General features: G+C 51.5%; 7 protein-coding genes across 7 annotated transcripts; 4 read left to right on the plus strand and 3 right to left on the minus strand.

Annotated features, from left to right (window-relative positions):
* Positions 1–190: 190 nt before the first annotated feature.
* Positions 191–2,138, minus strand: BJX68DRAFT_240617 (threonine aldolase GLY1). Its single transcript, XM_071040706.1, has 4 exons — positions 1,951–2,138; positions 1,654–1,878; positions 623–1,576; positions 191–563 (listed from the first exon to the last, which is right to left on the minus strand). Exons 2-4 carry the CDS (start codon positions 1,826–1,828, stop codon positions 457–459), a joined length of 1,236 nt encoding a protein of 411 aa, XP_070897424.1. The 5' UTR covers positions 1,829–1,878; positions 1,951–2,138; the 3' UTR covers positions 191–456.
* A 274-nt stretch (positions 2,139–2,412) lies between these two features.
* On the plus strand, positions 2,413–4,334 carry BJX68DRAFT_240620 (uncharacterized protein). The gene is made up of 2 exons (XM_071040707.1): positions 2,413–2,777; positions 2,831–4,334. Exons 1-2 carry the CDS (start codon positions 2,497–2,499, stop codon positions 4,173–4,175), a joined length of 1,626 nt encoding a protein of 541 aa, XP_070897425.1. The 5' UTR covers positions 2,413–2,496; the 3' UTR covers positions 4,176–4,334.
* Positions 4,313–6,631, minus strand: BJX68DRAFT_240621 (RNA exonuclease). The gene has a single exon (XM_071040708.1). The coding sequence runs from the start codon at positions 6,600–6,602 to the stop codon at positions 4,422–4,424; it is 2,181 nt and encodes a 726-aa protein (XP_070897426.1). The 5' UTR covers positions 6,603–6,631; the 3' UTR covers positions 4,313–4,421.
* Positions 6,632–7,584: 953 nt separating this feature from the next.
* On the plus strand, positions 7,585–8,541 carry BJX68DRAFT_123081 (uncharacterized protein). Its single transcript, XM_071036159.1, has 3 exons — positions 7,585–7,685; positions 7,740–8,233; positions 8,283–8,541. The coding sequence occupies exons 2-3, from the start codon at positions 7,753–7,755 to the stop codon at positions 8,432–8,434; spliced, it is 633 nt and encodes a 210-aa protein (XP_070897427.1). The 5' UTR covers positions 7,585–7,685; positions 7,740–7,752; the 3' UTR covers positions 8,435–8,541.
* Positions 8,542–9,857: 1,316 nt separating this feature from the next.
* BJX68DRAFT_256379 (PICOT family protein) lies at positions 9,858–10,762 on the plus strand (the record flags this gene model as incomplete). Its single annotated transcript, XM_071043175.1, has 2 exons — positions 9,858–10,631; positions 10,703–10,762. The coding sequence occupies 2 exons, from the start codon at positions 9,858–9,860 to the stop codon at positions 10,760–10,762; spliced, it is 834 nt and encodes a 277-aa protein (XP_070897428.1).
* Positions 10,763–10,863: 101 nt separating this feature from the next.
* On the minus strand, positions 10,864–13,205 carry BJX68DRAFT_123063 (putative Gamma-butyrobetaine hydroxylase subfamily). The gene has a single exon (XM_071036158.1). It carries the CDS (start codon positions 12,780–12,782, stop codon positions 11,229–11,231), a length of 1,554 nt encoding a protein of 517 aa, XP_070897429.1. The 5' UTR covers positions 12,783–13,205; the 3' UTR covers positions 10,864–11,228.
* BJX68DRAFT_240626 (thiamine transporter TPC1) lies at positions 13,051–14,594 on the plus strand. The gene is made up of 3 exons (XM_071040709.1): positions 13,051–13,461; positions 13,525–13,577; positions 13,640–14,594. The coding sequence occupies exons 1-3, from the start codon at positions 13,429–13,431 to the stop codon at positions 14,532–14,534; spliced, it is 981 nt and encodes a 326-aa protein (XP_070897430.1). The 5' UTR covers positions 13,051–13,428; the 3' UTR covers positions 14,535–14,594.
* Positions 14,595–14,605: the final 11 nt, after the last annotated feature.

The raw sequence follows: 14,605 nt of genomic DNA on the forward strand, positions 1-14,605 counted from the left end.
GCCTAGTTCGAGTCGTCGAGTCGTCGACTCGTCGTCTGAGGATCGCACGAAGACTCGGGAGATGGCTCAGCTTTATGAGGCTTGAAGGAACGCCCAGGCAGAAATGAGGCATCAATAACCGCGTTCCTGAGGCTGCAACACTTTGTCGAGCCAATAAGAAAGCGGCTTGCTGGGGCTCTTAGGAATCACCCATGGATCCTTGGTTTGAGCTAATTTGGCGGATTCATGTTTTCCCGCTCCCATGCATGCCTCTGGCCCTCTGTATCCTGGGTGATGAACACATCTTCCAAACGATGGTATTATGGAGAAGGGCCTATATGGAGTACTCGTCAAGTTGAAAAGAACCGCCCATATTCCCTAGCTCAGTACAGTCGTAAGTTGTAGTGGGTGCTTAACTGCATAGCTACGTGTTGAATCAGGCATACTAATGTAGACAGCGAAAAAGCAATCCACGGCTCACCGACTTCCATACGGCTTACTCGTGTCGGTGGCCTGTTGGAACTGTCCCTTCATCGCAAGGTCAAAGACCGGCTCCAGCCGGCTGATAGCATCATCCGAAACCTCTGCGAAGAATTAGCACTCGCTCTTCGGAAACGACAAGGAGAATGGGGTTAAAACGTACGATAATGGATGACTATCCGGTTTCCCAGGAGCCTTAACCCTTGGTCCTTTCCGATCTCTGCCAGGTCGTTCGGCCCAAGCCCAGCAGCCTCAATGTCCAACCACACCATATTGGTATGGACCGGGAAAGCCAATTTACCTCCACGACTTGTCCACATATCTGCAACACGCTTTGCTTTGGCATGCGTCTTCACGAGCTTCCCGTCCTGGCCGTGAGGATCCAGTCCGAAGGTTTCGTCAAGCGCAACTCGTGCAGCTGCAGCTAAGACTCCGGTTTGGCGAGCGCCACCTCCGATTGACTTACGGAACCAGCGCGCCTTCTTGATGAATGCCTCTGACCCAACTATGATACTTCCAATGGGTGCACCCAGACCTTTGGAGAAGCACAGACTGATACTGTCGAAAAGGCTAGTGTAGTCTGCTAGGCTTCCCGCTCCCGACGCGACTGCCTCCCAGAGCCTGGCGCCATCCAAGTGAACCTTGATTCCATTGGCGTGCGCCCATTCCGTCATCCGGCGAGCCTCGTCAAGAGGCATAATCATCCCGTCCAGCGTGTTCTCGAGGCTTATCAACTTTGTGGGACAGGTGTGAATGTTGTCGCTAATCACCACCCTTTTCTGGACATCCTCGAGGGTGAGATGTATACCGTTCTTTGGAACGATTGGCAACACAGTAGCCCCAGTCCATGCACTAACTCCACCGGCCTCATAACAGATTATGTGGGAACGGTGATCGCAAACGACGGAGTAGGGAGGTTCAGTGAGGTGAGTGCGAATAGAGACTTGATTGCCCATTGTGCCCGACATAACCAGCAATGATGCCTCATGGCCGGTTCTCTTAGCGACGTAGCTCTGTAGGTCATTCGTCACAGGGTCCTCTTCAAAGACATCGTCTAGAAGAGTCGTTTGGCAGATCGCTTCAAGCATAGACGGTGTTGGCTTGGTCATCGTGTCACCTTATTCCGAAAAGTTAGCCAAGGTCCCAGCATACAGTAGCTCGCAAGGCCAGATGATATCCAAAGATCAGACTCACTCCGCATGTCGAATTCGGCCGCACCGGCTCCGTGCCATGCGGTTGGCTTCCCTTCCGCTGCATCTGATAAAGTCCCCATTTTCGCAATAGGACTCAAGCCGTGCCTGATCTGTAAAATAGGCAAAGCCGGTCTGAAGGGACGAAGACTCAGAAAGGGCCTGGCGAAACGGTTCATTCAGGCTCGATTTTCAAGGTGTCACTTGTTGGAGAGAGGGGACCTTTCTTCTTGGAGTCGTATCCATGGTTAAGCGCGATGTGGGGTACGCAAAAGTAGCACCAGAGGATCGCCCAACCTACACAAGAAGCTTGACCTTTCAACACTTCGTTCGGGAAACCGTACACAGGCACTTTCGAGTCTTTTAAGATTGGACAGTTCAATTTTCCCAAATCCATGAGGAGTTGCGGTTTGCTGAAGGGGCCAAGGCTCATCAGTTCATCGGAGCCGTCAGGGTCAGTACTGGATGTATTCGTCCCTGATAAAGTGGAATCAGGAGTTAGAAACATTGGCTGGAGACAAGATAAAAAGATAAACCAAGCCCGACTCGCACTAGTCGTACTGAAAGGCTGATACACGCTGGAAATCCACGGGGCCGACAAAGTGCTTTAACTTGATTCGGCTAAGATGACGAAAGTTGAACGCGCAGCTCTTATCGATAGGCCGAGAATGGGAAAGGCAGTCCCGCAGCGTGGGCCATCAGTGGCTGACTCAGCGATCCAGAACCCCTCTGGAATCTTTCGCGGATATCTCTGCATTTCTCCAAGCAGCATTCTCAAGCCCTTGCCAAAAGTAGGTGGCGCACACCGACCGTCGACACAATCGCGGTGCATCAGCAGTTCTTCAATATGGATCTGTCGAAACTTACGCGTCCGGCCATCCTGTGCCAGTGCTCGCGATGCTCAAGCTCGCTTGCGGTGCTGGAGAACGAGTGGGCGAAGCTGTCGAATTCTTACTCGGTGGCTGCTGGCTGGCTCAGCGTTGAACTTCACCGTATTACTATTTCGTCCGAAAAGAAACAAATTCCGCAGACTTCCGAGCTGAGCTTAATACGGGGAAGGATTATCCAAGAGATTGGTTGCAAACTATGTCAACAGAAGTTGGGGGTGCTCTGTGCGATGGAGAGCGGGTGAGTTTAGTTATTGAGTTGGCGAGCATACTAGTCCAAGGCTAATATCTCAGACCGAATGTCTTCTGGAAGCTACCGAAAGTCTCATTCCGCGAAATTGTCACCATGCGCACCGTGGAACCCACATTCAAAGATGGAGAAGGAGTGCTGGAGGGTCTCCTGTTCCCCAGCTCCAAGGAGGCCAGCCACGGGACACCTGGTCATAAAGCTCTTGTACCATTGGAGCCAAATGAGGTCGATAATTACACCGTGGAACATCAAATTCAACAACAAGGTCTAAGTCTAGACCATATCTCCAGCTCTGTCAGCAACCTTCATGATACTATGTATGAGTTAAAACAGTCTTTCACCGCGATGCGCATCGAGCTGAATGGGCCTGCTCGGGCTCCAAACGACGTTGGCGACTCCACGCATGGCGACTTCAATATGGTTACAACGGTGTTGAAGGAGCTGAAATCGAAGGCGGACGAGATAGAGAAGCTAAAGCTGGAGATCGAGGCACTGAAGCTTCGGAATCGTTATATGGAGGAACAAACAGCACGTCAAACGCTTTTACGTCCGCCCTCGGAAGCACTCCTTCCAGAGGTTGGGACCCCAGGTCTTCTCCAGACAAGCAGAAAGCGACCTTTCCCCTTTCCGGAGCACTACCAAGGTGTCCGCGACAGACCAGTTGCGGACTCTTTTGACGATGATGATGGCGAAGACAGCATGGTAGACTTCTCTCTGCACGAGTCACGCATGCCTGCTATCAAGATTCCACTGAGAGACCGTGAAACTCCAACGGAGCCAGTCCATGATCCGAATGCTTTAAGGTCTCCCAGGCTCCAGATCGAAGTTTGCCACTCAACACAAACAGAGGAACCCGTCTCAAAACGACCACGCCTTTCCTCGAGTATAAATACGAGAGCAAGCACAAAACCAAGAGGGCGACCCCCAAAATCGGCTCAGACGACTCCGGACTTAGCTGAGAACACTAAGCCAACACCATTGCACGAACAAAACGGCAATGCCGCGACTACCAACCGGAATCGGGACCGGGACCATCCGTTTTCAACCCCGAACGATCAGGAAACCCCGCTCCAGAATCGTCCCGGCCGTTCTCGTAGCTTACGCAGTCGCTCCCGGCCCCCATCAAGGCATAGAATTTCCACTGGTGGTGACACTGAAAAGGACGCTGGCGAAACACAGCAAAACACTGAAACAAGCGCCAAACCTGTTGTCGAATTGGAGAAGGAGAACTCACAAATTGAAACAGACGGTCACCGCACAAGCCTGGGACCCGGCAATAAGAACGAAAGATCGAGTGAGAAGCGCAAGGCACAGTCTGTTGCGCGAGATATGATGGCGAAGATCGCCATGCAGCGGGAAGAAGCCATGGATACTGAGGACGCTCGATAGTTCTCATACTCAGATTATATCGAAGCGGAATCGAATATATGCCCTGACTTACTTCTACAATAATGTATTTTTTATTCTTCTGGACCTAATACAACTTCTCCCCCGCTGATCATTTGGTCACACATATCTTTATTATTCAGACATGGATATAGATCTAGAGAATACATATCTTCAAGGGTATCCCAACAATTCAGCTGCACACAAGATAGTAAGCCATGCACGGCGTGGGCTATCTCTGAGTTACTATTATTTGACACACATAAACCCACAGCCTTCTCTAGCACGCTCACAGGCCCTCTTTAGCGCCTGTTCTTCCGTATCCGTCCATTTAACAGTCAGCTCGTCCCAGGGCTTCTTCGACTGATACTCGTCACGGAAACATTTATGCATAGCCTGGAGCTTGCTAACCTCGCGGGGATCACCTGTGCCAGAGTATACAACAAAAAGGGTACAAGGCGGAAGGGCATCGTAGATATCTTTAATCCGTGAGATGGTCTGTGTGACCAGTTTAGAGAGCGTTTTATCATCTGACTGAGAATCCGCAGCTCCATCGATAGTCGTGGATTCGTTTGCATTCTTGGGGTCGGGGATCCGATTGCACCAGCCTCGGTAGATTTCGAGTTCGCGCATTCGTGCCCAAGTGAAATCTACCCCATCTCCGGGGATAGAGGGGCGGCTTTCGTCGCCGTTGACAGCGGCTGCTATGCCTTTTACAACTTCGTCGTCGTCACTGCACCCAATTGCGACGGTGGCTTGGGCACCGAGCCCGCGCTCGGGGCTTCCCCAGTCAACTAGAGCGCCGGTACGGCCTGTCCCTGATGAGTTTGTTTTGCCTGGTGGGTTGTGTCGGCCAAGACGTCTGAAGATGCTCTCGTTAGAGGCTTCGCTTGTGCCCCATTGTTCGCCCTTTTCGCATTTCTGCTTCACGAGCTCGAGGACTGCGCGGGCATCTTCGATGGAGTCGTGACCTGTTGTACCCTTTTGGATTTCCTTGCCGAGGTATTTCTGCGTAAGCCATTTCAGGCTTGCCTTAAGTGGCGGCCCGCGAGGGTGAGGGTAGAGGAATGTTGTGTCGACGATGAAAGGGTGAGTCAGTTTGAGGGCGTTGAGATCAGAGTTAAGGGAGTGGCCGACGAGGATTGTGCGAGGGTTCAGAAGGGTAAGGAGTTTCTGCTGAATATCGGCGAGGGTGGTAGTGATGGGATCTAGCATTTCCTTGGTGATCCCCGAGAACCGGGTAAGATAGTCGATGACAGGCCGTTCTGGCTTGACTAGTTCATCAAGCACAACTTCGCCGTCCCAGCGGACTAAGCTGATACGAGTGAGCTCTGAAGTACCGCCTTCGGTGATGCACATTTCACAATCCAAGGCGAGCACGTCTCGTCCAGCGGTCATGCTGCCTTGTTGTATTTCGGATTCTGGAACATCGCCAGCTTCCATACTTTCGACATTAGTATCTACCCACCCATGGCCTGTAGATTGACCGGTCGGTTTGCGGTTTTCCTCAAGGTCTAACTTGTCATCTCGAGAGTGTAGTAGAGCAGGGTGAATGGGATACTCGTTTTCTCGAAGTTCTTCGACGGGGCTAATGAAAGTTGTTATAGGCGTCCTCTTGGAGGTGTAGTTCTTATCAACACGGGGCGGCCGAGGGCCTTTGGATGCGCCTTTGTCTTTGTTCTTGGGTAATGGAGCCATGAGAACGGCTTGTAGAGGTGAATGAACTTTATTATACTTTGAGTCTCCGGGGGCTCGAATTGGCCAGGCAAGGGGAAATATGTCCGCGAGAGGCTGCAAGGGTTCTGGGATATTGTTTCGGGTCAGTGGTCGGGGATTGAATCGATGTGACCGGTCCTCTGGTGGGAGACCATCTTTCCATCTTGCAAAATCGGCTGCCCTTGTATCGACCTGACTTTCAGCTGGTATATCCTCTGCGCCCTCTTTCGTTTGAGTGCCATCTAGCGGAACTGTTCCGTCAAGCATTCCGATCTCCAAACCAGGGACCATCAAGAACACAGCCTTCCGAATGCGGGTCGTGTTCTTCACGGAGATCCATTGTGGCGCAATACCGTCTGCAAAGCAGTAGAGGAGCAAGTTCTGAAGATCGGCAATGCGAATGGACGACTGCAGTCGGCCGTCGACATACGTAAGGACGGGATATTTGATCTTCTCGCCATTAAGCCGCTTCTTCTTCGCTGGCCTCTTGTCATCTATACCGTGATCGGGGTCCGCGAGTGACTTATCGTCTCCGGTGTTCGGTAGTGCAGTAGAAGCAACAACGCTGTCCACTTCTGCGGAGTCGTCCGGTTTTTGGAGGCGCGACAAAGTCTGGCCTAGTCCGAATCCTGGGGAGTCGGAGTGTCCTATCACCGGGTCTGGATCATCTGAGAACCCAGAATCAGTAAGCTTGCGCTTCTTGGCTGTAGACATGTTGAAAACAACCCAGCTCAATTGTGGCTGCGAATGTTGTCTCAATATGGAACTGGCGCGAAAGATTCGGTTCAACTTTTGATGCGCTCACGTGATGATAGACCGCCCTATTTCACTCCGACGACATACTCCGGAGTAGACCAGATACAGCTTTTATATTGGCCACATTAAACGTTAAAAGAATACCTTGGCGACTCTCCACGAGGGATTTCACCGCGGTCAACCGTTGTGTCGCGTGAGTCGGAGGCGCTTTATGACCTTCTCAAGGAATTGAAGGTATTCTGAGACATTATAGAGGTAATTGACGTTGTGGTGAAGCGAAAGTTGGATTTGTCGCCTTAGGGTGCTGCTGTGCCTTGGGTGGCTCTCAAATCTCGCGCAGATGATGATCAAGGGAAGCTTCTTACCTTTTTACTTCCTCCTCAGTTCCTCATCATAACTTCGAAGGCCCCTTCATTCCTCTCACTGCGACCGAGCTCTGATATTCTGGACCAATACAAACCGGTGGGCCTGCTCCTGCAGGAAACTGAAAACACTGAACTTGCGAGTAAATACATACGAACGTTATTATTTAATTACTTTCGCGGGCCCATTGAGGCCGAGGTCTACTCCGGTCTGTACAGTTTCACGAACGGACACGTGGGCTTGACCATCTCCTTTTTGGATGCGTTGAGACACTGGGCAGTACGTATTTGAAAGTACTGAGTTTACTACTTTACTGATATCGTGTCAATTACAGGACCGACGAGATGAGTTTTTACACGGATTTAGAGACGTCAATACGGTTCTGACTTGGGATGGTATCACGGAACACGTCTTGAACAGACAATTGTCATTGTTCAAGTTTCTCGGACACACACGATTCATGCGGGGCCTACCCCAACAGGATGATCTATAAGTCCCCAGAGTATCAAACGTGTTTCGGAGAGCACTAATAGCGGCAAAGCCGCTCACGACGACTTCCTTTGATGATGAAAAAGATCAGGAAGCACTGGAGGACATATGGAGAAGTGGATGGCTACACGCTGAGCGTGACTCGCTTGGGGTGGTTCACTATGTCTTCCCGACACCCGTACATCACTGGTGAGTGGATTTCAGCGAAAGTGCTTGAATCAATTGCTAATTCTCTCAATGTAGGTATTGCAGTTGTATGTATAAGCCCTTCAGAGAGGGTTTGGTGGATCTGGAGAGGTTTTCTTCGCCCGTTGATGTCGTCATCGCCGCCGCGAAACTCTTCTCACCAAGCCAGATATGGGATGCACCTCGAGTATTCGACGACGGGAGCAGAAATGGAGTTGCACAGCCCTCCCTACTGGAGGATCGGTACCAGAAAGAGCTATATCGATGCTTAACCCTAGTTTGGCCGGGAGTACTCATATCCCCCGAGTTCATAATCCCCCCTAGGAAGTCCAGTACAAGCGCACATCAAGGAACGGTCGATTTTTATCTTAACTTGGCTCCGAAACGTGAGGGATGGACGATCGAGTTCTTACGAGATAGCGATAGAGTAGAAGCCCATTTGGAACGGTTCGTGGCTAATGGGCGCTACGAGGCGATAACTCGAGACAGCATCAAGGAGACGCGGATAGTCGTTAATTTCACTTTTAAACAAGTGACATTGGCGAGACCAGGTATTTAACCTCTCCTAATAACCCTGATGGCAACTAATATGTTCTTTAGGTTGGCAAAATCGCCTGTATTATGTGGTATTTGGCAACAGACATGAGACTGTAAATATCCTCAACGCCGATCTGAGCCACAAGTTTAGCAGGGGCCTCATTGAGAATCACGCCGAGACTGTTTTCCTCAGACCTGCATGGTGTCGGCGATGATTGTTTCTGTCTTCGATCGTTCTCAAGATGCTTTTTTCTACCTTTTATTCTTAACAGATGAGGAATCCAACGACTTCATGAAGTGCCTTCGTAGCGGGTTGCCCTATGTATTATTGACAGAAATTCTCCAGGCGTAATTGTAGCAGGGATCGGGATTCGTGATGGTTTAGCGACATGGTCCTGATCCATGAAGAGGGTTGGCTTACGGGGCCCATGAGGTATCCTGCATACGAACATTGATATTACGAACCTTGATATCTCTAATGGGCCTACGGCACCGTTCGACAGCTACCTCTTGAATAATTTGGGGGATATATGTTAGGGAAGTCGTGATGGTACTGTTTGGGAAGCTCATAGGAGCCCTCGATCGCTTAGAACCTCTTCGATCTTCCAACTATCATATCGGCATGAAAGCTGGGGGAGAAAGGAGACATCGTGAGATAGGTGTCGATTAATAGCGCTAGCTAGCTAGTAGCCACCGTTGTTCTTCCGTTCGAATCCTTGCTGGTACCATCCAACTTCTTTGTCCTGTCCAGCTTAACAGGATGTGAGTTGCTCATTTGTCTTCTGTCGCGTTCTCCAAGGTAGTTTTTGCAGCAACGAGTGCGCATGTTTTCGCGACCGGTGGTAGTCGATTGTGTTGTCGGGCATAGCTCGGATGCAAAGTTGCTCCTAGTGTTTATGGACGAGGGCGGTTAGATAAGCAGGTGTTGTAAAGCTAGGAGATAACCTGCGAGCGGAGAGATGTAGTGGGTATGTTACTTGGGATGTGAAGAACCGACAGCCATCCTTTGCTCCAGCGCATTTTCTGGGTGCCGCAGGGAACCGGCTCTGTAGCCGCCGTCCGCGGAATTGGCGGTCTAGTGACTGCGCCGACAGTGCTAAACAATAATGGCTGGATTATGACCAAAATCCGAGGTGATAGATCGAGTTGTGATTCTCCAGCCGTGGGGGTTTAACCCAGATCAGATAACGCGAGACAGCCGAAGGATCATGGTGATCAGATCCATGATGCATACTCCGTATCTTTTGACTTGTTCGGCAGGGGATCGAATACCAGTGGCAAACCTTCGTTCTCCACTAGGGATTTTAGCGGTCAACTGTTGTCGATCCATCAGATAACGAAAATTTGCCTCGCCTCGCCTTGCCTCAACGCCGGTCGCGGATCCCGAATCGTCATCTCTTCTTCCTGTCTCGTCTTCCTTCTCTACTACTAGTACTTCATCGCCTAGACACTCGCACATCAATCCGTGTCACTTTTTGGGCTTCCTTGTATATTCTCTCTTTATATTCCTTGTTCTGTCACTCCCTCGCCAGACGCCTGACATTCAGAACCCCCCTCCATCCGTTTATTCCCGTTCCTCCCCGCCAACCCACCCCACATCACCACAGAAATCGAGTCAGCCTCCCTCGCCCTTCGACGATGTCGACCCTCTTGGAAATAACCTCAGAGGAGGCCTTTGGCCCTCACCTCGCCTCAATCCCATCATCCTCCCTCATAGTCCTCTACTTTCACGCCCCATGGGCCGCTCCCTGCTCGCAAATGCGCGGGGTCCTGTCCGCCCTCGCCTCCCAATATCCTGTCACCACCCCGCCAACCGTCTCCTTCATCAGCATCAACGCTGAAGAACTTCCCGACATCTCCGAAGACTACGACGTCACGGCCGTTCCCTACGTTGTGCTGCTCAAAGACGGTACAATTCTCGAATCCATCAGCGGAAGCGAGGCCGCAAAAGTGCGCGACGCTGTCGAACGATACGCGGGCTCGGGAACAAGCGCCAGCGCGGCCAATGGTGCTGGGATTGGCAGCAGTGCGATCCCGCCTCCATTGACGGCTGTGCCGAGGGAGGATGCCCCGACAACGGCTACACAAGCGCCTGTGGCTGCGGCGGGCCAGGGCGTCGGTGGTGCTGCGCCGGCTTTGACACCCGAACAGAGCAAGGAGGCTTTGTTTTCTCGGCTTGCTGAGCTGGTTAAGGCTGCGCCGGTCATGCTGTTTATGAAGGGAACACCCAGTGCGCCTCAGTGTGGATTCAGTCGGCAATTGGTTGGTATCCTACGGGAGCGGAGTGTTAAGTATGGATTCTTCAATATCCTCGCCGACGAGGATGTGCGGCAGGGTCTGAAGGAGTTTGCGGATTGGCCCACTTTCCCGCAACTGTGGGTTAACGGAGAGTTGGTTGGTGGATTAGACATTGTACGTGCCCTTGTCTCCATTACCTTCGCCATATGTTATGTTGCCGTGGCTAACGAGTTGACTATCAACAGGTTAAGGAAGAACTCGAGAACGATCCCGACTTCCTCAACGGCTTCTCTGTCAATAAATAGGCCATTGCCTCTGCTTAACCGCGAAGAATATAAAAATTTGATGATGTGCTCATGTGTCACGTCCACACTTTACATGTTTTCTTAGATTTACTGAACCAAGCGATGACTATTACGGCTTAGCAGGTCTACTCGTTAGGAGTTTTGCTGTTATGTTTGAGTGCCAAGTAGAATTGGTATTTACATACGAAAACCCGAAAATATGCACTTGGATATCCTGTACAAAACATTTCTCGCCGAACCGCTAGACATACATATACACATCCAATCAGTGCTTCTATCAGCGACCTAGTTAACAGCAAATCGTGTACATTCATGTGCCATCATTGTCAAGACCTTTGGCCACCACGCCGTTCTTGACCTTGTTTCCTCTAGCTCATGGCTTCCCTGGTTGTCCTGGCATCCTGGGCATCGTTTCGCATGATTCTGGAAGCCTATCAGGGTAAACCCCTTGCAAGGCGATACACAATTACTTCTTTGCGTCCTTCTTAAGCAACTGCCTCATGAGATCCGCAAGTCCTTCGCTGGTTTCAGGATTGGGAGGCTCAGCAGCGCTTGTATCCCAATAGGGTTTGCGTCGACTAGCCGAACGCCACGCTTGCGGGTACGTCTCTTTGCACACCTGGAAACGAGACAAAACCGCATCTTCATCGACATAGGCCCCGGCAAGCCACCGCTCTCCGCGGTTGGTGTTGAACTGACGTCGCGCATGAACCACGCGGCGGTTCTCGAAAATCACACATTGGCCGGGCTTTAGCTTCAACTCGAAAATATTGGGTTTGTGTTCCAAGCGGCGCGCGAACGTTTCCAGAGCTTTTAGTTCCTCCTGTTCGCGTTTCACTGACGGCTTTGTGCCGGGCCTTGGGATTCTGACGCCCTGGAATGGAGGCGAATAGTTGACGTGCGTAACGGTGTTGTAAGGACTTACAAAAGGCGATGTCTCGAAGACAGGCCAAATGTTCTGGTAAGATTGATCCTTGTGTTGGTACTCGTAAGTAATATGTGTGTTTTTCAGATCTTCGAAGAGTTGCGGGTCGTGTTTTTGAATCAGGACAGCCGCTCTGAACGCGTCCGCAAAAAGCGATTCGCCGCCATCACATGAGTTGCGCAGGCAATGGAGGAGCTGGAACCCCGGCGGGTCTTTCATGTACATGAGATCCATGTGAAATCCAAGGTACTTGTTAGTATATGCAACATTCTTAGCCTCGGGAATCGTCCGGACGTCCCACGTAGATCCATAGAAACTGTTTCGTAGGGGTCCCATGCGCGTAGCAATCTTCTCGACCATTTCTCTCGAGTCGGGTATGCCTTTCACGAATATCAAGCCAAAAGTAGACAGATTGCGCATAGCCACTGCGAACTTTTCATCGTCGTGCATATACTCCTCGTATGAAATCCAGTGCTGGGATTCTTGCATTTTTTCTGCGTTCCAAAGCATCCGACGTCTCTCCGGGCCCGTGGCAGACCAGGAATACCATTGGCGTTCAAAAGGGTACTTCAATTCCTCCGCATCATACTTCGTGACGTGATTTGCCTTGAACCCGGGGATATCTTTGTTCCAGTTCAGAGTGAGGGTCGTCCCATCCCATCCGAATGACTTGGGGGTGATATCGAGCGGGATGTCCGAGGACCGGAAGTTTCGCTGTTTGGAGTGTCTATCAACACACTGAGGACATTTACAGCCATCGCGCAACCATATATAGGACAGTTCGTGGGACTCGCTGCCGCCGGTGCTCTCGAGTTTGAACTTGATGCTATCTTTACCAAAGAAGAGGCCCTTGATGTTCCTTTTCTCTGCGAGCTTGTCATTAAGCTCCATTATGTTGCTGTCGAAATCGATGGGACTTTCGGGGGACTCCGCCTGAGCGGTAGTGGTGTGATTGCTCCGCACTTGGTGAGCGGGGGTGGGATACCGACGCCAGCAAAGCCAGGGAGCTGGTCGAGAAAATGATGGGGGAGCGCTTCGAGCAGTCATGTTGCGAAGCCCGAAAGGGGCCCGGAGCAGGACTCTAGCCATCGCCATGGCGGTTTGATAGTGAGGGACACTCTGGAAAGGGCCAGGGGCACAAGAGCAGAAACGGTTGCTCCAGGTTTAGGAGCAACGCGGGTCAAAACGCGGAGAAAGCTCAGACTCGGCCCCCCTCAGCCTAGCCCCGATGCGGCCCTGGCAGATCCCCGAGGAGGAGATCTTTTGGCTTTCGAAGTTGAACTTTTGGAGGTAAATAGTAAGCCCGTCGCAAGAAAAAGATGGTCTATGGTACACTACTTGACAGGGCGGATGTTAATCGAGCCCTCTAACTCTCAAATAGCATGTTGTCCTTAGCCATGGAGTAGATCTGATTCAACTTGAAGTTGTACCTGAGTGACGTACGGAGCAGAAGCTGCGTAAATTACTGTATCACGGGTATTCTATCGCGCCCTTTTTTTTTTTCTTTTTGCCTCAAGGAAAAGAGGAACAGCCGAAAAAAGCCCTCGGAGCACAACCCCACGATTCAAGACTGCGCCTATAGGATTGGCCCAGTCATTACCATCTTACCACCTGAGAGAACAGAAGAGCAGGAAACCCACGTTTATTCGATGACCGAGACAGCTGTGCGCAAGGTCTAATCTTTCCTCCTTTCCCCCCGACAATCTCCGATCCCATCGAACCACCCTCACGTGTCACATGCATGTCTGCCGGGGGAGAGCATCTAAAAGATGAAGTACGCGATGCGAACAACTATTTCTTAACTCTATATTCAGGAATCAATTGCTGACAGTATCAGGGCACACGGCGACAGGTCGTCCTTGCGGGCGGAATAGCCGGCCTTATCTCACGGTACGTACGTCCCTTCCTTGGGGTTGACGGCAATAGCTAAAACCCCGGCCTTCAATCAATAGATTCTGCATTGCACCGCTAGACGTGGTAAAAATCCGCCTCCAACTCCAAGTTCACTCCCTCTCCGACCCTGCTTCGCACGCGCACATCACCGGGCCCGTGTACAAAGGCACCCTGTCCACGATCAAAACCATCCTCCGCGAAGAAGGCATCACGGGATTATGGAAGGGCAACATTCCCGCAGAACTGATGTACGTCTGTTACGGCGCGATCCAGTTTACCGCATACCGAAGCACAACGCAGTTACTCGCCCAGCTTGACAGCTACCGGCTCCCGCAGCCCGTTGAATCCTTTGTATCCGGCGCCGTGGCCGGTGGAGCCGCGACGGCCTCGACATACCCACTTGATCTGTTGCGGACGCGCTTTGCGGCGCAGGGGTCTGGTGAGCATCGGGTCTATGGATCGCTGCTTGCGTCCGTGAGGGAAATAGCGAGACATGAGGGCGGCGCCGGATTCTTCCGTGGCTGCAGTGCTGCTGTGGGGCAGATTGTGCCGTATATGGGGTTGTTTTTTGCGACGTATGAGGCGTTGCGGCCTGCGATGGCGTCTATCTCGCACGTCGATGGCCTACCCCTACCGCCTGGGTCTGGTGACGCCGTTGCCGGCGTGATTGCGAGTGTAATTTCAAAGACGGGTGTGTTCCCGCTTGACCTGGTGCGGAAGCGCTTGCAGGTCCAGGGTCCTACGCGGGCTTTGTATGTCCATCGGAATATCCCCGAGTATCGCGGGGTTTTCAGTACCATGGCGATGATCTACAGGACGCATGGTGTCCGGGGCTTGTACCGTGGGTTGACAGTCAGTCTGTTCAAAGCTGCCCCGGCGAGCGCGGTCACCATGTGGACATACGAGAGGGCGCTGAAGCTTCTTCAGGAACACGAAGTGGCCGCCGGTAATTAATAGATAGAGCAAGTCGTATTATAGACCCATAAATTTCAATTGATTATTTCAAGATGTGCCACACCTACGTG

This window comes from Aspergillus pseudodeflectus, assembly GCF_044049435.1.
Source record: "Aspergillus pseudodeflectus strain CBS 756.74 chromosome Unknown BJX68scaffold_31, whole genome shotgun sequence".
Lineage (NCBI taxonomy): Eukaryota > Fungi > Ascomycota > Eurotiomycetes > Eurotiales > Aspergillaceae > Aspergillus > Aspergillus pseudodeflectus.

Coding starts and splice junctions, on each gene's coding strand:
- BJX68DRAFT_240626 (XM_071040709.1), top strand. CDS start 13,429: ATGTCTGCCGGGGGAGAGCATCTAAAAGATGAA. Junction 13,462..13,524: donor GAGAGCATCTAAAAGATGAA/GTACGCGATGCG, acceptor TGACAGTATCAG/GGCACACGGCGACAGGTCGT. Junction 13,578..13,639: donor ATAGCCGGCCTTATCTCACG/GTACGTACGTCC, acceptor TTCAATCAATAG/ATTCTGCATTGCACCGCTAG.
- BJX68DRAFT_240617 (XM_071040706.1), bottom strand. CDS start 1,828: ATGAACCGTTTCGCCAGGCCCTTTCTGAGTCTTCGTCCCTTCAGACCG. Junction 1,577..1,653: donor GGCCGAATTCGACATGCGGA/GTGAGTCTGATC, acceptor TTTCGGAATAAG/GTGACACGATGACCAAGCCA. Junction 564..622: donor CCGGATAGTCATCCATTATC/GTACGTTTTAAC, acceptor AATTCTTCGCAG/AGGTTTCGGATGATGCTATC.
- BJX68DRAFT_123063 (XM_071036158.1), bottom strand. CDS start 12,782: ATGGCGATGGCTAGAGTCCTGCTCCGGGCCCCTTTCGGGCTTCGCAAC.
- BJX68DRAFT_123081 (XM_071036159.1), top strand. CDS start 7,753: ATGTATAAGCCCTTCAGAGAGGGTTTGGTGGATCTGGAGAGGTTTTCT. Junction 8,234..8,282: donor AGTGACATTGGCGAGACCAG/GTATTTAACCTC, acceptor TATGTTCTTTAG/GTTGGCAAAATCGCCTGTAT.
- BJX68DRAFT_240621 (XM_071040708.1), bottom strand. CDS start 6,602: ATGTCTACAGCCAAGAAGCGCAAGCTTACTGATTCTGGGTTCTCAGAT.
- BJX68DRAFT_240620 (XM_071040707.1), top strand. CDS start 2,497: ATGGATCTGTCGAAACTTACGCGTCCGGCCATCCTGTGCCAGTGCTCG. Junction 2,778..2,830: donor CTCTGTGCGATGGAGAGCGG/GTGAGTTTAGTT, acceptor CTAATATCTCAG/ACCGAATGTCTTCTGGAAGC.